The 27,521-nt window shown below is 43.5% G+C and overlaps 1 protein-coding gene across 1 annotated transcript; it reads left to right on the forward strand.

Moving 5' to 3' along the window:
• The first annotated feature begins 85 nt into the window (after positions 1–85).
• On the forward strand, positions 86–26,583 carry tbl3 (transducin beta like 3). The gene is made up of 23 exons (XM_083648648.1): positions 86–214; positions 458–509; positions 620–715; positions 801–848; positions 1,056–1,197; positions 1,304–1,388; positions 1,802–1,972; positions 2,284–2,359; positions 2,524–2,620; positions 2,758–2,978; positions 3,176–3,317; positions 5,067–5,125; positions 5,868–5,974; positions 6,145–6,280; positions 6,757–6,996; positions 10,512–10,582; positions 10,754–10,910; positions 14,075–14,133; positions 16,399–16,502; positions 21,777–21,848; positions 24,098–24,256; positions 25,124–25,217; positions 25,892–26,583. Exons 1-23 carry the CDS (start codon positions 183–185, stop codon positions 26,295–26,297), a joined length of 2,826 nt encoding a protein of 941 aa, XP_083504774.1. The 5' UTR covers positions 86–182; the 3' UTR covers positions 26,298–26,583.
• The last annotated feature ends 938 nt before the right edge of the window (positions 26,584–27,521 follow it).

Below are 27,521 nucleotides of genomic sequence, written 5' to 3' on the forward strand. Positions count from 1 at the left end.
TGGCCGAAAACCTTCCAGCCAATCACAGTGCCGTGCGCTGATATGACGTACATTGTGAGCGACGCACTTATCAACATGCGGGATGTGTTGATGTGTTGCCAACGTGTTTTATGATAAATAACAACACCGACATTACTTTAATAGCTAACCTTTAACTGTCTGTGGCACATCTTCTGAACAAGATGGCAAACGCCAATCTTCATTTCAAAACAAAGTAAGTTTGACGCACCGCACGTGGAGGCTACAGACCTCGCTAGCGGGCTAACACAAGCTAAACGGCTGTAATAGCTAGTTTACTATAACTAATGGACTAAATGGTAAATTGACTGCATTTATATAGCGCTTTTATCCAAAGCGCTTTACAATGTGCCTAGATTCACCCAACGCTACTATAACTATAACGTTACTGTCACTTCAGATATAACTTCACCATCACATTTATGTTATTCCCCAACAGTTATGCTGCTTCCAGCAAGATCGAGCCGTTTTATAAAGGTGGAAAAGTGCAGGTGAGTTGTCTGCTAAGCCTACCTAGTGCTCTGCAGACTAGCTACAGTAACTTGTAGTATACATATAACGTTACATAACTAACATCACATTTCTGGTTGTTGTTTTTCAGATTAGCAAAGATGAAAAGTACATCTTTTGCACTTGTGGATCACATGTCAATGTTCTGGAAATTAGCACAGGAAAGATTGTCCACAGCATTGAGCAGGTGAGTCCAGAGTTTATTCCTACTTTAGTTACATGCACTGGACTGTCTTGAGATCCATTCATCATGTCTGGTATTGTGATTGCAGGACGACCAAGAGGACATCACGTCATTCGCACTGAGCTGTGATGATGAGGTGAGCAAACACTTGAGCCAGTTACACTGACATTATCCATGCACCACTTGCAGGCATGAACTTAGAATACATGAACCAGAGAATCTAAGGTCAGATACTGGAATGACACTTCTTCATGTTTGGTACTAAAAAGATGCTTGTAATCTTTTACTGTAGAAGATGCCTCACCATATTGTGTCTGCCTCTGCTCTCTTTCTCCCACCACAGATGCTGGTGACAGCCAGTCGTGCTCTGCTGCTGAAACAGTGGGACTGGAGGCAAGCTCAGTGTACTCGCTCCTGGAGGGCCATTCACACTGTGCCCGTGGCCAGTATGACCTTTGACCCCACCTCCACGCTCTTGGCCACAGGTCAGCTAACACAGGACTAGTGAGTTGTGGTGTATGTGGCACATATTTATGTCTAATCTCTACTACATTGTATAATTTAACAGTTTATCTCCACCTTGTCGTGCAGGTGGCTGTGATGGCACCATTAAGCTATGGGATGTGTTGAAGCAGTATTGCACTCACAACCTTAAAGGCTCATCTGGCGTTGTACAGTAAGTCCAGATATTTGTACCATCTATATCTACCTAGAAATACCCTGGGGCTTATTTCCTAAAATTTGAATATAGAAAAGATGTTGCTTGTTTTACTAAGGGATTTTGTTGCTGACACTTTATTTACTGTATAATTTTCAGAAGAAAGGAACTATTCCATTCAATGATTTAGTATGGAGAGGGCTATAATAATGATATGTTAAAATATGCTGGATAACAACAATTCTACAAAAATAAATCTGCATATTAAAGATTGGAAATTGTAAACTGTTTTCCTTTTTGGTGTCATATCAGACCAACACATCTTGTTTGTTGGGCTTTGGTAACTTGAAGCTGTTAATTATGTGCTGAGAGTTGAAGTGTTACATAACGATAGTAACGGTAATAACATCCCTGCTTGTTTGTCTGTGCAGCCTGGTCCAGTTCCACCCAGACATCAACCTTCTGCAGCTCTTCTCCTCCTCACTGGACTGTGGCATCAGGCTGTGGGACCTGCGCTCCAGCCAGTGTGTGTGTGTGCTTCAGAGCCACTATAGTGCTGTCACCTCCCTCGCCTTCAGCCCGGATGGTGACACCATGCTCAGGTACTGTGTGGTCTTCAGGGTCTGGCACCTGTTGGTGACAGTCGAGGCTGTCTGGCTCAAGCCTAGAGCTTTTAAGATGTTTGCCCTCTTTTTATTTTGACATGTATATGTTTGCAAATCAGTAAATACACAAATATTGCCCAGTATTTATATATGTCATTAGCTTTCATTTATAATTTATTTATTAGTTGTATTGTCTGTAAAGGACTTTGGAACTGTCATGCTCTTTACTGACACCCTTCAGCAGACTGCAGACCATGCACATGCTATGTGCTTCATGGTTGTAACTGTGTGCTGATCCTTCTCTGTAGTTCCGGCAGGGACAAGATCTGTACAGTGTGGGATCTGAAAACTCGGACAGCCAAGAGAACTGTACCGGTCTATGAGGTAAGACTAAGACTTTCGTTCTTTACTAATCAATGCTGATTTCCATGTCTTGATCACACAATTTAGTACGTAATGAAATAAATCTCTTTGGATTCCTTGTATACATAGTTGTGATTTTGTGCTACATATGTGTCAGTTTCTCAGTGTGTTGTCTTTGTCTCTAGGCTGTGGAGGGAGTTGTGCTGTTGCCTAAAAACGAGGACTTCTCTCAGATTGGAGTAAAGAACAAGGACTTGCATTTCATCACAGCAGGCAGCAAAGGTTTGGCTCTTATACCGACCTGACAAATCTGTGGCACCATGAATGAGTCCAGATGTTTATTGTGCGGACAGCATTTCTCCAGAGCTGCACTTGGTGAGTCTTGGCGTCATTCCCCTCCTTCCCCCTCCTCCCTCTAGGTGTGTTGAGAGTGTGGGAGGCCGGCACGGCACGCTGTGTCTACAGCCAGAGCCTCCCCTCTGCCCCCGGCCCTGTGTCTGAGGAGGGCGAGGAGGAAGACGGGGACCCCCGGGGCCTAACCTACCTCCTTCCCCTGCCCACCTCCTCCAGACTAGCCACCGTCACCGCAGAACACAACATACTGCTCTACCAGCTGCCCGACCTCACCACACAGCAGCAGGTGAGTAGTAACAGATTCAGGTTTGAGATGTTTTTGGTACTGGTTAAAGATTTCTGGTGTTTGTGGTGACGCAATAGTGATGCTATATTATGTGTTTGAGAGATGGAGTTGTTAGAAAATAAGTTTGCTTGGTTGACTTGATGATTTCCTTGCTTCCTGCTTGGATTATCAGAGATTCTTTCCCGTTCCCCCTGCAGTTTGTGGGTTACAATGACGAGGTGCTGGACGTGAAGTTCCTGGGCAAAGGGGACAGCCACATAGTGGTGGCCACCAACAGCTCCCAGCTCAAGGTGTTCGAGCTGCTCACCAACAGCTGCCAGATCCTCTACGGACACACAGGTCAGTCACCAGCAGAGGGCAGTAGAACATTGGCAGACTGCTTGATGGGGTGGTGTGTGTGAGTACAGTACATATTTTCATGTTTCCTCTATCAATTGAATGTTGAATTAATTATTAGGGGCAGCTGTGGCTCAGGACACAGAATGGTTTCTCCACTAATCGCTTTAGATAAAAAGAGGCCGGTGGTTCGATCCCCGGCTCCTCCAGTCCACATGTTGAAGTGTCCTTGGGCAAGATGCTGAACCCCAAATTGCTCTCGATGGTTGCGCCAGCACCTGCGTGTTAGCTTGCCACCACCGGTGTATGAATGTGTGTGTGTGAATGGGTGAATGTAGGCTTATTGTTATAAAGCTATATAAATGCCGTCCATTTGACCATTTACCAATTATTTTGTTAAAATGACTAGATATTAGGGGTGTCACGATACACTCAGTTCACGATACGATACGTATCACGATACTGGGTTCACGATAACGATACGATACGATACGATTTTAACAATATTTTTTTAAACTTGAATAATGACAATATATGACTGGAAAAATAGTATTTTATTTGAAATGCACAAATACAAAACATGCTGTTGTGGGAAATTGTTATTACAATAACAACCAGAAAAAACATGAGATTGGAGATAAGGCTTATCTTGAAATAGAATGAGTTACACCGTCACTTAGATTTACTTTGAACTAAAAGGTTTCTCAGCAGTATTAATTCTCATTATGCATCTTCAGTTTTTCTTCAAACTCAAACAACAAGACTTTTCTTAATCTATTTTTTATGCATCTTCAGTTTTTCCTGTCAAGTAAACAGTTTTGCCAGAAACTCAATTGAATGGTTTCTCTCCTGTATAACTTCTCATGTGTCTCTTCAGAGACTTGTTCAACTGAACTACTTTCCAGACATTGAACGTCAACAAACAAAGACGTTTCTTAGTCTATTTTTGAAAAAAAAAAAAAAAAAAAAATTTTTTTTGCGATATGAGATTTCATCTCAACGATACATATCGTGACGTTTTACTATCGCGAAATTTCGTGGGACGATATATTGTGACACCCCTACTAGATATGCTAAACATTAAATACGCTAAACATGTTGTTATTATTGTTATTATTATTATTATTATTATCATCATTAACAACAACACACATTGTAAACCTACTTTTGAAACATCATGTTCACTCAATGAAATTGCAGTCACCAGAGGACAGAGCCTCTCAGTCCACAAAGGCAAAGAGCAGGTTATTTCTTAATGCTTCAGTGGTATGCTAATGCTATCCATCTTGTGTGTAAAGATTCTACTGTAACTATCTTAATCCAAACCCCAATTCTGCAGTAGTTTTTCATGACGTTCTGTTGTTTCAGTGCTCCTAAATGATGAACAGACCTGACAATCTTAATACAATTAACCTGGCTTTACCTTTACCATTACCTGGCTTACCTCTCATAATTATAGAGTCAAATTTCAAACATCAATTTGTGGTTGTTAGGCAAAGACAAAAACAAATCCCTTCATAAAGATAGCCTCTGTAAACCATGGAAGAATTTGTGTTCACTTTGTTTCTTTGAGTTACTTAAGAGAATAAAAGCTGTCATTAGAGACATCAGAATCCAAAGAATGCGTAGCAGTGAAAACCGCAATCGGCCTGGCAGGCTTTGTGTTGTGGTGCGGTGACCGGCTGAGCAGGTCTGACTCCTCATGTGCTTTATCAGTCATCCATTAATCTCCCTTTTGGTCTTCCTCCACAGATACTGTCCTCTCATTGGACGTGTTCAAAAAAGGCTCCCTCTTTGCAAGCTGTGCCAAGGTGAGCACACAAAGGCTTAACATCAGTTTGCCTAACTTTGATTTGGAAACTAAGATCAGCCAAACCTGTTGTGGTAACGGTTTGTGGTGAGGTATTGTGTCATGCATGTTATTCCTGGGATTCAGACTCCCATGGTTCCATGCTGTGTAACCTGGTTCCTTTTGAAACCATTTGATCTCTTGTTTCAAAAGAAAATGCACATACAGAGCTTTAGCAGCTTAAATGTAGTGTTGTCACGGTTTTCGGTACTTCGGCACTTAGTCGGTACTACATTGTTTTCGGTACTTCGGTACCTGTTTTTGCATGGTACCGAGGGTATCGATTTATTTTTTATTTTTTATTTATTCAATAAACAAGAGGGCTACATGCCACTGGTGTTGCACTGTCTGCACTCACTGCCATACAGAGTTGAATGTAAGAAGTAAGCAGAAGCACATTGTTTTGTTTTAAAGTTGAAGGCTAGATGCCATTTGTTCATTGGAAATGGTTGCATACTTTAATAAAAGAGAATATGTTGAAGAAATATCAGTCTGTTTTTTTTACCGTGGTACCGAAATTGGTACCGAGTACCGTGGAAATTCACTAGTACCGGTACCGACTACTGAATTATTGGTACCATGACATCAGTACTTAAATGTCTGCACCTTTCAACAACACTGAAAAAAAAGACTAAATTGTGTCTGTGTGTGTGTGTGTGTGTGTGTGTGTGTGTGTGTGTGTGTGTGTGTGTGTGCGTGTCCAGGACAAGTCAGTGCGTGTGTGGCAGATGGACAGCGTCAGCGGTCAGGTGTGTTGTGTGGCCCAGGGCTTCAGCCATGCTAATGCTGTGGGCTCCATCTCCTGCTCCAGGTAATGCTTTAGCGCCTGAGATCAGACATTCCCTTCAAGCCTACAGTGTGTATACCAGGCACTGTGTAGAAACAATCGTACTAACCAAGATTCATGGATAAGTTAGTTCTAAGATACAGAGGCAACAAGGATACTCCATTCCCCCCCTCTGCTTGTTTTTGTGTGTCCAGGATGAAAGCGTCATTTGTAGTGACTGGCAGTCAGGACTGTACTGTCAAGGTGTGGGACCTCCCTGCCGACTTCTCCACAGCGCAGGTGGACCTGCATCAGCTGACCGCCCGCGCCACTGAGAAGGCTCATGACAAGGTGCACACAAATGTTCATGCACACAGTCATGAGTCAGTTTCCAGCGATACAGCAACGTGACTCTGCTGACAAGGAAATCTAGGAAAACCCTCATCAGTGGCTTTTCAGTGGAGCGGGTTACTGTTAATAAGATGCACAAGGAAGTAAATCAAATGTTCAACACTTAGGAATTTTGGCACCCACTCACTCCTGTTACAATTGACTATCACTCAATCAGCAGTGTTTAGGAATTTTGGCACCCACTCACTCCTGTTACAATTGACTATCACTCAATCAGCAGTGCTTGGTTAGTCATCATTCCTTAAAATATCTGATCCAATGCAAGTCCTCAAGCAGAGCCAACAGGTGAATGATCAGGTGAATCATCCACATCTGTCCCAATGCTAAATATGACCATTCACATCTGTCCTACTGCTAAATTTTGTGAGGAGGTTTTGCTCATTTCCTCATCTGCCCCCTCCCATATTGTCCCCCAGGATGTAAACAGCGTGTCGGTGTCGCCCAATGACAAGCTGCTGGCGTCGGGCTCGCAGGATCGCACAGCCAAGCTGTGGTCGTTGGCGGGAGAGGGGGACCTGGGCCTGCTGGGGGTCTTCCGGGGCCACCGGCGCGGCGTCTGGGCCATCTGCTTCTCTCCCGTCGACCAGGTGCTGGCCAGCTCCTCTGCCGATGGCACCACCAAGCTCTGGAGCCTGCAAGACTTCAGCTGCCTCAAGGTGGGGGGTGTGTGGGTGTGTGTGTGTGTGTGGGTGTGTGTGTGTCATAGGGTTGCACGATATACCGGTACTACAACAGTAGTACCGGTATAATCGTAGTACCTGGCATTAAAAAGGATACTATACCACGTTAATTTAGTACCGGTGCTTTTAAAAATGACATGAGTTGCGTTGCATCCATGTGCCACCGTCTGTTTCTCCACTGGAGTCTGTGTGCTGCAGCTTTGCTCTGTCTGTTTCAACTCCCTGTGGGCGTGTCAAGTCCGCCCTCCCCTGTCTCACTGACACTCCACTCTCCACTCCTCTGTTCAGCCGACATGCAGTGTTGTCAACTTGGCGACTTTGTCGATATATTTATCTACTTTTCAGACCCACGTGGCGACTTTATTTCTCAAAGGCGACTAGCGACAAATCTGGCGACTTTTTCTGACCGTGGGAAGCAACGTTAATGTGTTGAATCTCTACGGATTTTGGTGCGGGAGCTGCTGGCTTTTCTCCCTCTCTCTCTCTCTCTCTCTCTCCTTCTCTCTGCATGTCTGACACACACAGCGCTTCGCCTTCACTCGACTGCAGCCCATGCTGCAGCCTCTATCCTACCTGAGAGCGGCAGCATAGGGTTTGCTCATTTCTAACAGCGTATGTCGAATCTGGCCCACACGGGCGGAGTCAGCACTTAATATTACAACCATACAGTCAGATTACAACGGCTATGCCGAAGCGTGCACGGACAAAGCTGTCCGTCTGTAAAGCGAGGTTTACACATGTTTACACAGGCAAAAGGGAGACAACACGTCCACTTGACTTGCCAAAGCATCTCTCCAACAGACGATCCGACTAGTACAAAGTGTGACAGTTTAGCGAATGTGATAACGTCAAGTCAAGCGAGTGTGATTTATTTTGTGAGAAGCAAACTTTTTTCAGCGTCGTTTGATGAGGCAATTAAAGGCAATGCGCCTAACCTCTGCCAAGGAGGTAGGCTATATGACGGTGTTTAAGATTGATATGAGGTTGCAAACTGTATAACGTTAACTGTTAAATAAATCACATACACTAAGTATAAGGGACATCAGATTACTGCATATTACCATGTAAAAGCTTTAATAACACTGAAAATTATTTATTTATTTAGAATAATCCATGATTAATGTTATACTAATTGTCAAAAACTCACCTACATGTATTAACAAACAAGAAAACACTTGACACCACATACCACATAGGCCTACTGTACATTTTATTGTGAAAAATAATAAACATACATGACATTAACTGTAAATCTGGCACTTAATGATGAAGCTCAAACTCAGGATTATACTAAAGTAGACTGAACAGAAATTATTCTATTCTGCGCTCTACTGAACACATTTCCTCATTTTCTATTTAGTCAAATGAGATGCCAGCAGAATCAGCACCAACTCAGTTGAGGCAGCCTTCCCCAGCTATCTTTGAACACCACATAAAGTATGATGAAGACTCAAAACATGAATTTTAACTTCCATGTTCTTCTGTCATCCATTATTACACGACTTTTCCTGTTGCTTTAGCTTTTTGCCGTGGTATCGTTTGAGTATCGAGATATTTAGGCAGGTATCGGTATCGAAGTCATAATTTTGGTATCGTGACAACCCTAGTGTGTCAATTATCACCACTTTTATATACATTAGTCATGTATGTAATTTTCCTTCTTTCTCAGTGTCCTACTTTGAGACATTTTATTTGACATTGACACCCTTATTTGATTTCCGATATAATATCTTGCACATTGGCATTCAGTAGCTGATTTTTACCACGTGCGCAGCTCAGTGCGTGGTCAAGACATCGTTCTTTGGAGTGAGTCATTCACTCAGTCAGTCAGTCATAATGTCACGGAAAGGTCGTTTGGTGAGATCCCCTCTCGTTTCCCACGGAGTGATGTTTCAAATGTGCTGCTTTAATGTTCAACCCCGCCCACTTGCGGCGAGCCCTGGACTACAACGAGCACACCTACCCACACATACACACAGAGCAACATGGCAGCCTCCACTGTTCGGTTTGGCACGCATGTGAACGGCGGATTGGTAAATGGTAAATGGACTGCATTTATATAGCGCTTTTATCCAAAGCGCTTTACAATGTGCCTACATTCACCCATACACACACCGAGGGCGGCCAGCTGCCATGCAGGGTGCTGGCACAGCCATCGGGAGCAATTTGGGCTTCAGTGTCTTGCCCAAGGACACTTCGACATGCGGACTGGAGGAGCCGGGGATCGAACCACCAACCTTCCGATTAGTGGACGACCTGCTCTACCTCCTGAGACACAGCCGCCCCATTGCATGTTTGCACGGATTAATTGCATGTTTCACTATCAGTGATTCACTTAACTGCCACTTTCTCTTTTGACAGTAATAACAATTAACGTTACCTACATCGATGCAGAGTAGCAGTGATCCATGCATGCAGAGTTGCAGTGAAGCAGCGCGTTACTTTACAATGGGGAGGGGAAAAGAGCGAACGACTGATTAAAGCCATCCTCTCGCCTCAAGTACGTGAATGTGACATCGGCCATTGTCCGTGGGCACGCTGTGCTTTCTCATCATTGAAATAGATCACAAGATTGTGAACTTTATGCAGCGATACTTTACGGCGCGATACTGCTTTCCCTTTGAAAAACACAGCTCCAATCCACTTCGGCCAAGTTGGAAATAGATTGACAGATTTGTACTTCCCGGATCAATAGAGCTCATAAGCTAGCCATTTCGAATGCACAAACGACGCCTCTTTTAGTAAGGTAGACAACGAGCTAAAACATCATTTTCACCTAAACATCCTCCGAGCTGGACAAAGAACATTGTTCTCTGTGCAGCCGGCTGTGCGGCCAGTGCTTAGGGACCGTATACAAAGTGCAACACAGACTACTACACACACATTCCATAACTTCACTGTCGTACAGTGTAGCTTCACCAAAATCACATCACACATCAATGGCCTCCTGCTGCTTATACTTCAGCACTAACTTTGGAAAAATATTATTTTGCATAATTTCAGTGAATTTGTATTGGAAAAATGAATCAATAACTTCATTCTCATACAATGTGGTGTCACCAAAATCACCTCACACGTCAATCTCCTCCTGCTGGTTATACTACAGCACTACATTTGGAAACAGATTATTTTGCATTACTTGGCTGATCCAAAAAATAATTGCCACGATTTGCCCTGACTCCATCCGTGCCAGTACCCCATCTAGCCACATCCCAGGTAAGCCTGCCCCCACAGGTGCTACATGACGCACATGGTCCTGGCCCGAATTTGCCCTTGTTTTATGGTCCTGCACCTCTGAGGGATTATATCTGAGACTTACACAGGCAGTTATCTGGAGTGTGACGGCCAATGTTGTTTGTCTAAGTTATAAAACAGTTTTATTAAATTATGATATATGTCTGTGATTTTAGGCCAAATAAGGTCTGTTTTCTTTTTGGCTGCGAAGGAACACCATTGTCATTCATTGTGATTTTTATTCTTAATTTGTCTAGACGTTTGAGGGGCACGATGCATCAGTTTTGAAGGTCATCTTTGTAAGCAGAGGAACTCAGCTACTCACCAGGTACCCCCTCTCATGCAATACATCTTTGCATTAAAGTATGCTTCAAATCAACCCACTACAATCCTACAATTTCCCATTTTGATCAATAACTAATGTGGGTTTAAAAGGAAAGAAAGTTTTAGAAAAAATATACACTTCTAATTCTACGCCCCATCCATGCTCCCTCCCCAGTGGCTCAGATGGTTTGGTCAAGCTCTGGACCATCAAAACCAATGAGTGTGTGAAGACACTGGACGCCCACCAGGACAAGGTGTGGGGTCTGCATGCCAGCCGCAAGGATGACAAGATGGTGACCGGGTCAGCAGATTCCAACATCACCATCTGGGAGGTGAGTGGGATTTGATTGACAGCCACCTGTTGAGATGGTGGGGAGAGAGGAATAACAGAACATGTCTCCCATATGGGTTATATTCATTCAGGCATATTTCTCAAGCAGGTACCACTTGATTTACTGTATGTAGTTCACATTTTATACTTGATTTTGAAATGTTATTTTATACTTGATTTTTGAGACCCATGCTGATTTTGGTGGTGGTGGTGGTGGTGGGGGGGGGGGATTAACCAATTACTGATAGGCGGCCAATATAATGATTTTTTGTTGTTGCTGGAATGACAACAGACGTTTTCTATGTGGATTGTGCACCAATATGACTATGCAGAGGTACACAGAAGGCTGCACTCTTAAACGAATAACTTCATAGCATTAAAGTGTGAACACATCGGTGTAATGCCGCAATTACAAGTGACAGAAATCCAGCGAGTGCGACACTTGTTAGAAAAGAGTGTTTTTCATGAAGATACCTGTCAGGGTTTCATCAAGAGCTGGAGGTGGTATGAAATGTGACGGAGGTGGCCGCCTCCTGAATTCTCCATGCATGAAAAGGCCTGGCTCTGGTTCACTACATGTATTGAAGCTTTTTTTTTTACTTGGGGTTTTTCTGTACTTCTACCTCCACTACATTTAAAATACAATAAGCAACCTTTCAATGCACTTTACATTGGTTTGAAAAGGTTATTTCTTTGATTTTTTGATGAGATTGCAAATGCATTTTCCAAATGCTTTCTGTATGTTGGTTTTTCTTTCTAAAACTGCAAAGCACAGCATTGTAGTGGCAATATTGATAAATACACACTTTAGCGGGTAACCATGACTCCCTCTGATAAACTCTGACATGTCAGCGGCACATACAAAACTGTGGTACTCTATAGCAGCAACATTAGGAAAAACTGAAATAACAGTGCGAAGCAGTAATACTTTGCACTGAATTATACTGACCTCTAATTCACAAGACACACATACCCTCAACATATTAATCTGTATTGAAAATGTGTCAAATGCCCTTCTGTCATTATTGGGTATTAGGTGTTTTCCTCCAAGGCATTAGTGCCATGATGTCTAAACGCTGTAGAAGTAGGTAGTGCAGTATAGCTGGCCAATAGCTACACTGTAACTAATAGGGTATAACTTTGAACCTATTTAACTCTGTTAAATGCTATATCATGTTGATACTGTAATTCTCCTGTGAAGAAAGAGCAGTAGGTGTTACGGTATGCAGAAGAACAGTAAGAATTCTAAGGGGGCGAGCGTCTGTACAGGCACAGCCGCTTCAAGAAAGCCTAGGCGGACGGCGTTGGGTAAAACAGCCTGCTGCGCCTGTGGAGCAGGGCTGCCTGGGTGACTGGTTTCAAGACGGCTAATATCAGTTTTCCTCTGTCCCACCGTTCCCACTAGGGCTGTGAATCTTCACTGGCCTCCCGATTCGATTCGATTACGATTCATCTGTCAACGATTCGATTCGATTAAACGATGCATCACGATGCATCGCGATGCATCTTAAATCGATGCATCACTTTTTCCGCAATACATGATTTATTTTTTCTCACTTTCTTTTTTCTCACTGTGTGGCTACTTTTAAAATAAAAGTGCATTTGGAATTGCATTGTATTATGATCCATAATTAAAATAAACAACTGCATGTACTTACATTCTATTTTATTTGATTATAAAAAAAAAAAAAAAAAATTTTTTTTTTCTTTTTTTAACACATTGACTGCCAGCCGTTTTTTTTTGCTGTAGGTAGCTTCTGCCAAGCCGTTTTTTGAGGATTCTGGCTCATTTTACAAGAGCCGAGGATTCGTTTCAGCTTGGACTTTGTGAACATACAATATCTCAAAAGTACTAATAGAATGTGTACTTTCTCTGTCTAAAAGAGTTAGTTTGTAGAGTTAGTAGTTATGTAAGCATTAGCAGTTGAATACAGCATGGTTTTAGCGTCAGAAAAAATATTCAGAGATAAACGGCTTTTTGTGAAATTGGATAGAACAGTCACTTTAACCATTCATTTTTGGCTCTCTCTCTCTCTCCCTCCCCCTCTCGCTCTCTCTCTCTCTCTCCCTCGCTCTCCCTCCCTCTCTCTCTCTCTCTCTCTCTCCCTCCCTCTCGCTCTCCCTCCCTCTCTCTCTCCCTCCCTCTCGGGAGGGAGACGCACTAGGTTTAATCCTAGTGAGAGGGGGAGAGGGAGAGAGAGAGAGAGAGAGAGAGAGGGAGGGAGGGAGAGAGAGAGAGCGAGAGAGAGAGAGAGAGAGGGAGAGAGCGAGAGGGAGAGTTGCTTCAACTCCTCCCTCCGTGGGCGTTCTTCTTGGCTGCAGCGCCGTGTAACAAGCACTTTCCTACCTGTGCAAATTCACTTTCTCATACTCTCGACCTCTCAAATAAATTTCTGAATAGAAATTAAATTACTCTAAATTAGAGCGAAAAAGAAACAAAAAAGAATGGGTTGAAAATCCCATTCTAAAAGCCTTTTATGGCTGTTTCCAATTTGGTGCTATTTTGCAAGGCAAAATGGCCTGCTGCTTGTCACCAGCCTCACTGCCCCGCTGCCGCTGTGCCTGGCTGTGCCTGTCTGCGTGGCCGCTCCCCGAGGAAGCCCGGCTGGACTCGCCCGCCTCCCGGAGCCCTGGCCGAGAGCTCCGATGAAGCCCCTGCGACTCTGGTCATATTTACGCTGCGTGCCTCAAAGTGTGCTCCATCCGCAATCCACGATGCAAGTTTGCAATCCCGCACCGCCAGCAATCAACGCGAAAACGAAAGCGCCTCCGCCAATCCATTTTCATGAGAATGGAAATGGATCACACTGCTTTTTGCTTGCCTTCCTACTTCCTTGTCGCCACTTAGTGGGTCGGTGGAATGGGTTGTACACGTTGTACACGTCCAATACTTATATAAGATATGTAAAAGGGTTAGATGCACAACCCCCCGTTAAAAAAAAAAAATCGATGCCAAGGACGTGTTTACACGTTGTTGGCAGTCAACAGCTGGATTCTGAAAACGTGTTTACACGTTGTTGGCAGTGAATGTGTTAATAATCGATTTTTGATATTTGTTAATCGATGCAGAATCGTGCACGTCCGCATCGCGATGCATCGTATAATCGATTATTTTTGACACCCCTAGTTCCCACCCATTTTTGTGTGTCTTCCCTCTACCTCCAGGATGTGACCGAGGTGGAGCTGGCAGAGGAGCAGGCCAAGCAGGAGGATCAGATACTCAAGTGAGTTTCACAGCTAACATTATTCTCTCGATATCAAGTCAAATTGTAACCCACTCTCCATCCTCTCATTTGTCCACTCAAGTAGTCGGCAAACTATCTTCTCTTGTTTTCTGGTTGGAGGTCAGAGGTCGTAGCTGAGTTTGTCAGCCCTGAACTGTGTTCAGCCTTCCTCCTATTGCCTCAGTCTGTCTGTCACCTCATAGACACACACAGACTTTGTTAGGCTAAGGTGAACCCCACTGGACCACGGGTCATGCCTAGCTCTGTGTGTGTGTGTGTGTGTGTGTGTGTGTGTGTGTGTGTGTGTGTGTGTGTGTGTGTGTGTGTGTGTGAGAGTGTGAGAGAGAGAGAGAGAGTGAGAGACTGTGAGGGGAAGTGTGTGTGCTGCTTTGGTATTCTGATAAGTGGGATAATTTGAGGTGCTCTGTGGAGCAGGGAGCACGTCAACGCTGATGCGCAGCGCCGGTAATGGAGCTCGAACATAAGATTAGAAACCTTGCTTGTTGCACCCATCCTCCTCTGTCACCTACCAGGAAGCCCTCTGCATAAATGCCACTGGATCAAGGAACTGTATCTGTTGTTAATCACTACACTATACAAATGTAATAAAAGATGTATCTGGAAATTAGTTTCCATTGACATAATATCCAGTGAACGTTGTTGACCATTGAATACTGCTCAACAACTTGTGCACACTGCACACATATGTACGGTACCGTAAATTCCGGACTATAAGGCGCACCGGTGTATAAGCCGCACCTGCAGAGTTGACTGTTTTTTACATATATAAGCCGCACCGGACTATAAGCCGCGGGTGTTTTGATGTTTAATTACCATATGTAAGGTATCGTGGACAGAGGGGATTGTCGGGAAAGAGATGGCTGTTTGGGGAAGCTCCCATTTATTAACATTTCAACAAAACAAGTTGCATATTTGCATAACGTATTCAAGTGTTACCATTTAGTGCAATAGTAGCTACAGAACATGTACTGTGCTGTGTAAATTTAGGGGTCCTTGGCATGAAAAAGGTTGAAAACCACTGATCTACATTATAGCCTACAGTAGTACCATAACAAAAAACAAAGCTTACAGCGCTTGACGAGGCAATATCAATGGCTAAATTAAATGTGTTTTTTTTAAAGTGCAAAATAAAGTGCCTGTAACACGACAGTAAGCGCGTAAGCCTAAAGTTGCAGTAACACGGCTGCTTAAAATATACGGTAATCAGCCTACCAGAAAAGTCATTAATCCTCGTCTTCATCTTTTAGGCTAAGGTGCAGTACACGGCTGTAACCAGAAAAGTCAAGTCATTAATCCTCATCTTCGTCTTCTTCCTGCGTACTAAAACCACCAAAGTCCTCATCTTCAGTGTCGGAAACGAACAGGCTCAGGGTGGCTTCGTCAGCCACTCTCCTCTCTCCTTCGTTGTCGCTCTCAAAACCAACGAACTCCTCTTCGTCACTGTCGGAATCGAACAGCCTCTGAAGGCCCTCAGCTGTGGCAGCGTCCTCCTCTTCATCACGCAGCAGTCCAGCCTTTCGGAACCCGTTGGTGATTGTGGATGTTTTGACACTCCTCCACGCTGTCAGGATCCACTGGCAAACTTGAGCCTTCAGTCGGATCTGAACGGCACCTCGGCCGTCTGCTCTCTGTGTCAACACCCTGATGCCAAGGTTACGTGCTGCTGCTCGATTTCCTTCTTTCCTTCTTCTTCTCGCCGCCATCGTCGTAACACAGCCAGTTCTCCATCTTTTGAAGCATGATGTTAGATTACAACGAGCTAGTTGTGTGGCTTAGCCTTCCAAAATGTTGCCGTTAGTTTTTTAGAATGTAATACATAGAATTGGGAATGTTACATTCAATTTCATTCAGACTGTCTTTCAGGCTCAATCGCTGCCAGTTTCCCCCCGGAGCGAGGGAGGAGGGAGGGTGTTTTACCGTAGTGGCTGAGAGAGCGTAGTGGCACAGTGCTCCAATCAGGTCGCGAGGCACATTTTTTGCAACATCATCCAATCAGGGTCTCGCTCTCGTAATGTCTGTCTTGCTCTCGTTCTGCCTCATACCAACATCCATAGATTTTGGAGGTTCCCGAGTGGCCGTTTGCTGAAAAAATCCATAGATAAGCCGCACCGTTATATAAGCCGCAGGGGCCAAAAAAGGCCAAAAAACGGGAAAAAAGCCGCGGCTTATAGTCCGGAATTTACGGTACATGTGCCTGCCCTGCATGAGTGTGAATATGTGCCTGTGTGTGTCTTGTCTCTGAAGAAAGCAGGAGTTGTCCAACCTACTCCATGAGAAGAAGTATCTGAAGGCCCTGGGCCTCGCCATCTCCCTGGACCAGCCTCACACTGTGCTCACTGTTATCAAAGGTACAATATGGTGCAACACTACAATCCACGTTCTCTACCCTAACCGCTATTGGTTTCTTTCACTGGGCACCATTTTGGTTCCTGGTTGAATGGAACTCTGGGATTGAAAGTAGCTTGGAGGAAGTGGGTGCAGGTGGGAACTGTTCTTCTGCTTTTCACACACACACATACACACACACACTCACACACACACACACACACACACACACACACACACACACACACACACTCTATGGCTGCCCTCCCTCTCTTCCTGCCTTTATATCATAGCCTGCTCTCTAGTCAATTTGCCAAGATGGTAATGTCATCCAGTTCAGTGTGGTCGGCTGCTCACTTAAGACTTTAATCATTCATGAATGGAGGCACGCTTAGCAAACCAGTTGGTTAGCATTTTTTACTCCACATGAACCCGTGACAGCACGTGATGTCTCCAGCCTTCCTTGCTCCACAGTTATCACCACTTTGGCCCTTACCCAATCATTTGCCCGTCCCTCCTTCCAGCTGACTCTCAGTACTCGTCTCCACAGCCAAAGTGACAAGTGTTTTTTGCTTTACATTTTACTCACTTTTAAGACCCACGGGGTATTAAAGACCCACGGGGTCTTAAAAGTATTTGAAAAAGTAAAAAGTATTGAATTTAATATTCTCAATTCTCATTGCATTGGGCTGTCTTGATTGCATTGTGCGGGGAAAATGCGCTTGGGCGGTTTTTCAACAGCCTTTCGGCTGGAACCCATCAGTTGTATCTGGCAACACGATTCGGAGTATATGGCTTGTTGATTCCATCTCGCCTGACTGCACCATTCATCTATTTTCCAGGCACGCAGCTAACGATAGTCCTCTCAAACAAACCTTTTGATAAGGCTACGTTAGCCCTGTCACTTACGTTAGCTGTGAGTTTGACAGTCTGCTAAGCTAACTGTTCTGCTCTCCTTTTCCCCCCTTTCTCCCTCCCCACCTCCTCCCTTTCCCTGCTCTCTCCTCCCCAACATTCCCTGTTTTTACTGTCCCTTGTAACTATTCATGACCATATCGCCCAGCTAGGGCTGGGTCGGTTTGAAAATTTTAAAACCGGTTCGATATTGCCGTCTAAACCGGATCGAACCGGTATACCGATTTTTTTTGTAATTACGGTAAAAAAAAAAAATTTTTTTTTTTTTTTAAGCAGGGCTCCCGAGTGTGGCCCATAACTGTCTGTAGTGCAACTTCAGTCCACCTGATAGCGATAATACACCTCTAAGCTGGTATTGTCAACCAGCAATGATACTGAATAAAAAGAAGCAGGACACCTGTGTAACGCTGTATTTATTTCTCATAACTATTCAGCTTAACTTTTCTTCAAACATCAACATAATAAACAAAATAAGACTTTTGCATACCAGTGCAACTTGAGAAGAGGCTAATATGAACAATAGTGCAATCAGAATGGACTGGCAAAAAAAAACAAAAAACAACAACATTTATTTAAAAAAAAAAATAGGTTTTTTCGGTTCGCACGTGATCAAACCGGTTTGGGCTCGTACACCGAACCGAACAGGTAAAACCGGAAATCGACCCATGCCTACGCCCAGCCACAGTATATTCTACCTCTCTCCTCTTCCCCTTCCCCTGCTCCCTCCCCACCTCCTCCCTTACCCTGCTCTCTCCTCCCCCACTTTCCCTGTCCCCTCCCCACCTCATCCCTATTATTATTAGGGGTCCAAGCACGAAGTGCGTGGATCCCTATTGTATCTGTTCCGATTATTAGGGGTCCAAGCACGAAGTGCGTGGATCCCTATTGTATCTGTTCTGATTATTATTATTTTTTTTTTATTCTTCTTCTCCGGTAAAACTGTATGTACAGCAGAAACTGTAATGCTCAGCATAGCCAGACTGGGCACATAGATTGTAAATGTGCCTCACTACTCAGAAACAAAAAATTACCCATATCGGCCAGATGGTGGCGCTATAACAGACCATTTCGCGTTATGGTCCATATCTTCTGAACCGTGAGGTGTAGAATCAAAATTCCACTTCGGCTGTATTCCCTGGATCAATACGCATCTATCCATATAGGCCACGCCCATTTGCGTGTGCCTAGATTTCCCGCCATTTTGAATTTTATCAAAAACCTACTTTTGCGAAATCCTCCTAGACCGTTTGGCCAAATCACACTGAAATTATTCTGGGACATCTATGGACTAACCCGACCTAAAGTTATTAAAGGATTTTGTATACGTGAAACCGTTTTGAAATTATAAATGTCTAAACTTTTGTGTATTTACTTTTGTTCTTTTCATGCCCTAAAAGTGTGTGGATCTCAGAAACCATACACCCCCCATCACCCAAACTTTCCACACAGGTTCACGACATCACCCACTACTCAGAGTAAAAAAAGTACACCAATCCACCAGATGGTGGCGCTATAACAGCCAATTTCACATTTGTCGGTCCATAACTTCTGAACCGCGAGCTGTAGAATCAAAATTCCACATCTACTGGTTTCCCTGGAGCATCATGCACCACGCCCATTTCTGTCTGGTAGATTTTCCGCCATTTTGAATTTGATCAAAAATCTACCTTTGCGAGCTCCTCCTAGACCGTTTGGCCAAATCACACAAAACCTTTTCTGGGTCATCTATGGACTACACCGACCTAAGGTTATGAAAGGATTTTGGATACGTGAAACCGTTTTGAAATGATAAATGTCTAAACTTGTGTGTATTTGCTTTTGTTCTTTTCCTGCCCTAAAAGTGTGTGGATCTCAGAAACCATACGCCTCATATCACCCACCTTTCCACATAGTTTCAAAACATCACCCACTACTCAGAGGAAAAAATTACACCAATCCACCAGATGGTGGCGCTATAACAGCCAACCACCACTACTACTGCTGCTGCTGCTACTACTACTACTACTATTCTTAGTACTTCTGCTGCTACTACTGCTACCACTCCCACTACTACCAACACTACTACTACTACTATTAATACTACTGCTACTACTACTACTACTAGTACTGCTTGGAAACCGTCAGGTCACCGGATCTCAACCAAACTTTGTTTACTTACCAAGTCTGAATAAATGTGCACTATCTGACAAATACCCCCCAAGTCACCGGAAGCTTGGACCCCGCATCGCCGCTTGCGGCTATATTTATTATTATTATTATTATTATTATTATTATTATATTGTTATTCTAATACTATACACTGTGACAGCACCCAGAGTGAGATTGCTCTAGTCTAGCATGTTGTCAATAACTTAGAACATTTCATCATTTGGAACTCCTGTCTTTTTGCCGTCTGTGTTGAAAACAATGCAGAGACAGATTTTTTCCTCATTCCATTGGTAGTAGGCTATCTATCCCCAAGACCGGTTTCAACCATGTTAATTACAGTCTTACACAACAATGAATGCAAGAAGACAAGCAGGTGCAGACAGTAAAGGATGGATCAGCACATGTCACTCTGCACATTGAAGAATTGACTGGTATATTTTTAGTCTCGCATGAGTAATATTACAGAGCATTCCACTTTGTCCTCACTTACATCCAAATGGATTTGCCCAGTCTGAGTAACAGCAGTTTGCACCTCCTAGTTTGACCATGTTGAAATCTTACCATTATGTTTATATTACAATGGCTTCCTTGTGACTTCCTTCATGAGTTGTTCGTTCTGTAAGCTCTCCCATCATGGCAACCGAGCAGTTCTGTAGCTCTTTAAGGTTTGTCCCTGGACTCTTAGGGTGCTTTTTCACTGGGAACGATTGCTTTCGTTCAGTTCCGTTCCGCACCCGGGAACGATTGCCCCCCCCCCCCCCCCCTCCTCTCCACCGCTGGTCAGCTTTCACATGACAACATTTCTTCCGCGCTCGGAAACGAAACAGAGTGCCCTTGCGTCATCAACTATGCCTGCAGTGTATCCTTTCTCCGTGTGTTGTCTATGTGGTTTGGAACGGTTGGCTTTCACACTCGCAAGTGTTCCGTGCCCGGGCACGCCAAAGCACTCCCTGTTCCCTGTTGCGCGCCCGTGCCCGTGCCCGGAACGGAACGGAACGCAACGTTCACACTCATCAAGCGTTCTGAAACTGGGGTCAATTTGGCGACAAGTGTGCTCGGGAACGGTACCTGGGCACCACTGTGAAAACACCCATAGTCTCCTCCCTGACTAGGGTCCTTCTTGCCCAATGCCCGGTTGCTGTTTGTTCAGGACCAGCTCTAGGAAGAGACTGGATAGTTCCATATTTATTAATTTCCTTATGATGGAGCTTATTGTGTTCTTGTGACCTCCCAGCACTTCACAAATTGTTCTATACCTTTTCCCTGACCTATACCTACTCATGATTCTGTCTCATTTGTGGGATCTTCTATAGACGGATATGTTTTGTTCAAAATCGTGTCCAATCAATTGAATTGGCCACAAAGAAATCTCAAATTCAATTTAAATGGCTTTAACACCACCAAAGTGTGAAAAAGGTGAAGGTGGGTTGAATATTTTCTAGAAACACAGTATTTGAACGCATTACAGCAGGGGTGGCCAAACTACGGCCCGCGGGCCAACTGCGGCCCGCTGCCCGTTTTTAAGTGGCCCGCCATGAATTTAGAAAAAAAAAAATGTTTAAAACGGAAAAACAAAAACATTAAGAAAAAGAAACTGAAAAACAAAAACAAAAAAATGGATTCCCCCCATTTCATTTTTTCAATTTAAAACCATTGAAAATGGGTTATACTTGGGCACGATGACATGGTCTATTTATAAAAAAAAAAAAAAATACAGAATTAATGTTTAATACTAATGTTATGTTAAATTATCTCTGTCTTAACCTGTTGGCACAGGAAAAGAAAATTTGATAACATACAGAAATACCCATTGTAATAGGTGCAATAAACTATGTGTCATATATTTATTTAGGTAGAAATTCAATTTTTGATGGCACAAGGGTTTTCTGGTCCAATTTTTTTGCCGCGAAAACTGCCGCGCTTAATATTGTTTGGCCCGCGACTCCTTATATTTTTCTGTATGCGGCCCACAACCAAAAAAGTTTGGCCACCCCTGCATTCAGTATTGTAATGCTGTGAAAGTACTATGTAGAGACCAGCTGATCAAGATTACTGTACAGCACCAAAGTAAACTGTGACATCACTACTCTTAAGGCACTACTTGTGCTTAGGTACATACATTTCTTTGGTGAGGTCACGAAGCTTACAGGCCCAAGTTTTACATGAACAAACCTACGTCAGCCACTTACTCTACATGTTTTGTTTTTAAACATCTTGTCCTGTGTTTCCCTTAGCGATCCGTCAGGGTGAGGATAGCCATGAGCTGTTGGAGAAGACCGTGCTGAAACTCCGACTGGATCAGAAAGGTAACAGGACAAAGGATGTCCGTAACTCATTCTCTACCAATGAAGCACTGAAACGACTAGAAACATACTTGTGAAATAATTAGAACATTAGCGTTATTCTTTTATAAGCGTGAACAATTTAACAACCTGATGCCACTATTCGCTGTCCACCATGCATTTCTGAGAGGGGAAAATTAAATTCTTACACATTTAAGAATTTAAGAAATGTCTTAGTAAAGTAGTACTTAGTACTTGTCAAGTATCAAATAGTCGAGTACATCTGCACACTACTGTACCTTAATAAGCTGGACCGGAGTCACTAGCTCCAAGTGTGTAAGATTCCAAAACTGGAGAGAATAGTAAAATAGAAATTGTGGGAATAGCATGAGTGTGCTGGTGCTACAGTAGGGATGGGAATTGATAGGATTGTATCGCTATCGATTCCCTTATGGATTCCTGATCAATTGTTGGGCTGTACCACATGTAAGGTTGGCCCATTGACTGAAGCTCAAAAACTGAGACAACACTCAGTTATGCAGTCCAGGTGTATTTATATGTACCAGTGGAAACCGACAATCCGTGCAGCAATATGAACAGTGCAGGCTTGGCAAAAAAAAGAAAAGAAAAACAAAACAAAAAATACAAGAAATAACTACGGTACATGTAAAAACTGTGAAAAACAAAGAGAAGGCTCTGCCAGGAACTCCAGGCTCCTGATTTATATCAGCTGGGTCCTACTAAGAGACATTGATTAGTCTTTGATAATCAATTATCCCACAGTAGAAACACCTGGCCCACAAAATGTCTGAACATTTACAATTGCATTACAAAATATACTAAAACACATTTTTTTAGGCAAGTACTTATTCAAAAGGCTATTAAAATACCATGACTCATTGACAGACAAAACACCCGTCCAACTCGCCAACTCCCATACTTTACTTCCCCCGGAAAACCCCTTTTCATAAGCCAATGTTCCGGGTCTGAACAGAGGAGCGCAAGTAGACTACAGCAGAGTAGAAACAGGTGGCACAGTTGGTTTTCCTTGCCAAACACTTTTAATAATAATAAATAGAAATGTTGAATACAAATACTAGTCCTTGTGTCTTATTAAAAAATACTAGGGGTGTCACGATATTTCGTCGCACGATATATCGCGATATCGAAACGTCACGATATGCGTATCGTCAGAAAAAAATGATATCGTAAAAAAATATATATATAATTTTGCTCCTGAATAATAATAGAACAAATTTAGCAGAATCAACACGCATGAGTGAGGGGGTAGACTACTACTGGCATGGCAAAACAGCTCAAGGGGTACATAAGATTACATAAGTTTAGGGACCATTGAGCATGAGTTATTTAAGAAATAGATTGTATACTTTATTTTTCTTTCACCATGCAACAAACATTTAGTTTGTGACAGTGTGACACATTCTATTGCAAGAGAAGCATTATCTTCCATGTTGTTTTCTAGTTATTATAATAACATTTTCCAAAAACAGCATTTGTTTTGTATTTTGTGTATTTCAAATGAAAGACTATTTTTCCAGTATTTTCCCAGGGCTCCCTTGAAAAGAGGTTTCGATTTCAACGGGACTCACATGGTTAAATAAATGATAAATAAATACATAAAAATGATTTACTTTTGTTATAAAAAAAATATTGTTAAAATATCGTATCGTATCGTTATCGTGAACCCAATATCGTGTATCGTATCGTGAAATTAGTGTATCGTGACACCCCTAAAAAATACCTTCCGTGTGCTTTGTTACACTATGACTCACGATAGAAAAAAATTGCCTAATAACAAACAGAAGTAATGATGACGATGTCAAAGCATGCTACGCTAACACTACAAACACAGACACCTCTAAGCCCACTGTTGTCATCTAACATAGTACAGCGTGTGTTCTCTCTGGCGTTACGTCAACTGTCGGGAAAACATGGCGTCGATAAGAGGAAGCAATGGTCGCGGAGGCATGCGATTCCAGGAATTGGACAACTCAGAACTGGTTCTCAATTCCCATCCCTAGCTCACCTCAGCTAGCCCTCTAATGGTTCTCACAAAACGACGGAAACAATCCCTTCCGGACACATTGGCATCTGTTCAGAAATGTGACAGCGGGACATTGAAAGAATGCCTGTCAATGGTGCAAAAGATTATAATACAGAATATCACTTTCCTTTCCTCCCTACCCTCCTACGCCACCCCTGACTGACATCCTATACACTAACTACCCTGTAATGTCTTCCATCCTCCTCAGAGTCGCTCCTGCGTTACTGTGCGGTGTGGAACACCAACGCCAGAAGCTGTCTGGACGCCCAGGCCGTCCTCCAGGTGCTGCTCAGACACCTGCCTCCCGAGGAGCTGCTGCAGTACCAGGGGGCCCGAACCCACCTGGAGGGACTCATACCATACACTGGTCAGTAGAGGCTGTGTGAGTGTCACAGTTAAAGCCGTGCAGTCACAATGAAAGTGCAGTTTGAGGGCACCGTGCGGCTTTAATTTCATGTATTTGCAGTTGAAACAGGGCCGGGATATAAGGCGGGGAGGAAACATTCAAAAGTTTAAACATGTCATTGTGACAACACTCACATTATGAAACAGTGAATTAGAACCACACAGATACTTCCTGTAACTAAGTCGTTTAACTTCACTCTATGAAGAGACTGAGTCAGTCCCAGTAATTGTGCAAAGCTAAATTTGGCCAAATGATCGTGAAAAGAAATGGTTTTTAAGACATCTATTGAATTTCCCTCTTTATTTGCGGCAGGGAGACGTCCCACAGAAAGAGAGCACAGCAAGAATAAGCTCTGCTACCTGCACTTTTCTTTTTGACTGCAGGGATAGATACATAAGTAGCCAGCATCCTGTGGGGGCGGCTGTAGCTCAGGAGGTAGAGCGGATCGTCCACTAATGGCTTTGGATAAAAGAGGTCGGTGGTTCGATCCCCGGCTCCTCCAGTCTGCATGTCGAAGTGTCGTTGGGCAAGATAGTTAACCCCAAATTGCTCCCGATGGTGTGGCAGCACCCAGTAACTTGCCGCCATCGGTGTATGAATGTCTGTGTGAATGGGTGAATGTACCTACTGATTGTAAAGCGCTTTGGATATAAATGCTATATAAATGCAGGCCATTTGGTGTTCGCAGGGCATGTGGCAGAGTATATGCCTCAATGAGATCTGATTACATCCATGTACCTTGAAGTCACATCAGGCATGAATCTGTAACCAGTGTGAGTTATAATGCTGACTGAGAGACCGGCTGGTTATCTGTTTCCCTCCCCACAGAGAGACACATGCAGAGGATCGGTCGTTTGCTGCAGGCCTCCATGTTCCTGGACTACATGTGGCAGAAGATGAGAGTGACGGGAGCACCAGCCAGGTGAGAGGCCAGGGTCAGACAGGACTCAGGCTACAGCTCATCACACTTCCTCATCCTAGCCCACTGAGTCTGACCTCAAAATCCAAATTCACTGAGCATAGCAAACCAAGCCAAAACATGTATGCAATCATGGCATTGTTTTCAGAACCTAGACTGTTCTGATCTTTGGGTTATGACACAAAAGATCTTCGGGTTATGACACAAAAGATCTTCATGGCAACTTGCTTCACTTTAGATTACTCTACTCCTGGGTGCTTCCTTACTATTTTCCCACGCAGTTACTGGATATTGTCATGTGATCCAGCAATCGTTATTTTGGCCATGCATGACAAACCAGTCTGTAATCAATCTACGGTAATCCAGGCCTCCAATACAAAGACACATGGAAGAGGAAATGCTGGTTGACATAAATAGACGTATCTGTATCGCTGTAAAGGTAAATACACTAAGACCAGACCAGACCGGCCATCTAAGTTGCTTTAGTGAATGAAGCATTACCTGTTTAGATCCAGAGGGATTAGGCACTCTTATTATTTTATATTATTACACTCTTTTCCAACGTTTTGTTAATACATCAAAGTCAGTGTGTGAAGTTACATGTGAGATATTGTTTCAAGTTAGTCTTTTGCATTTGTGGTTTGTGAATCTAATCCACAGTGGTATTTCTTCTGTAGCATGGGCCAAGATGAGGAAATGGATACCACTCCTCTTACGGAAACGCAGCCTCTGTTCATCATTGACAAGGAGGCTGGTGGGAGTGGAAAGGGCAGCGGCGTGGAGAAACGAGAGGAGGAAGACGATGAAGACAGCGACAATGATAGCTGTGAAGCTCCAAACTGCCCAATGGAGGAAGAGGATGATGAGGTCAGCGTCACTAAGAAAGCCTCTGTAAGTGGTGGGCAGGTAGCAAATGGAGAGAACACCAAAACAAATGGCCAGCACCACTCTGGAAGTGAGGAGAGTTCAGATGAGGAAGATGTGGTCGAAGACGAGAGGGACCAGGGGGATGAAACGACAGCCAAAATGGTGAAATGTCGCCCTGCCGCTTCCCATCCACACCAACAGACTGTTGCCAGCTGAGGCAGATCACAGAGCTGAACGTAGATGACTCACTCCTGGTGCCAAAACTCCAGGGAGTCCCTGTATCCCGCACCGTTAGCTGGAGTGAAACGCTTCAGAGACAGGCAGGTGAGGGATGGCCTTGCAGTAACGTGATATTATGGATAATACTTCTTGTCTGCGGGTTCCCCTTCTCTGCAGCCAAGTCCTAAAGACTTTTATTCCTGTTCTGATACCTACATCTCGCATCCTTTTCTGAAGGCACTACTGCTCAACAGGATCTAAGCAAGCAAGCCATGCTGTTTAACTACCCTTTTAAAAGGGAGGGAGGGAGGGAATGAGGAAGCATCTGAGTTTTAATATTCAAGTATTCAACCAGGACCATCATCCTCGAGTAGATACCAGCACCCTTTGTCTGTTCCTGGAATGTTGTGTAGTCCAGGTCTACCGGCTCTCCCACAACAAAACAAAAGGTTCCTTATGTAACAATGGATATGAAATGGATTTTGAATAAAATTTGTGCTTGCTTTGTGATGATAATATTCCAAATGAGTTGTATTTTTAATAGAGCTATTAAAAAAAAGGCTTTCTCAATTATCATTTGGGTTTATTTTTGCAGCAGTTTTGAAGGCAAGTCTTAAAGATATACAGTAATTTGCCATGTAAATTCTGATAATTAGGTTCCATTAAATGCCTGTTCTGGCCCAGGTCCGTCTTTGCTCATCAGAGCCAGGGCCGTAGCCAGGGTTCCGAAATAGGGGAGGTCCAGCAAAAAATTGAGTTTTTTTTCCCCCTTTTTAAGCCATATTTAGAGTAATATATCATTTTAAATCAACATTAGGATTATACTGTTGTGATGTCATTATTCAGTATATTCTCTTTCATGTCACCACCTGCTCAGCTCTCCTGTCAACATAATTGTAACTAACAAACACAAACTGTTTTAGCCAAATTCATATCAAAATGACACCTACAAACACAGGTACACAACCCAAGCCGTACACAACACACAAAGTTACTTTTACAGACTAGACACATACTTTCTTGGTTGTTGCTAAAAAATCTGTCAGTGTGTGTCACTCACTGTCTGTCGTTCACTCGCTCACTGTCTCGCAGCTCGCTCACCTTCAATTATCTCGCCAGGCAGACAGACAGTCATCACTCACCACCATGCTGCTGCTCTCTCAGAATCAAGTTACCGCGGACGCGGCGTCAGATGACTTCCTGCCTGACCTGCCTTTCGTT

This window comes from Poromitra crassiceps, assembly GCF_964638095.1.
Source record: "Poromitra crassiceps genome assembly, chromosome: 13".
NCBI lineage: Eukaryota > Metazoa > Chordata > Actinopteri > Beryciformes > Melamphaidae > Poromitra > Poromitra crassiceps.

Bases quoted from the DNA above. Each gene is read 5' to 3' on its own strand.
- tbl3 (XM_083648648.1), top strand. From the start codon at position 183: ATGGCAAACGCCAATCTTCATTTCAAAACAAA. The intron at 3,318-5,066 runs GTCAGTCACCAG...CTTCCTCCACAG, and splicing joins GATCCTCTACGGACACACAG to ATACTGTCCTCTCATTGGAC. The intron at 6,281-6,756 runs GTGCACACAAAT...ATTGTCCCCCAG, and splicing joins CTGAGAAGGCTCATGACAAG to GATGTAAACAGCGTGTCGGT.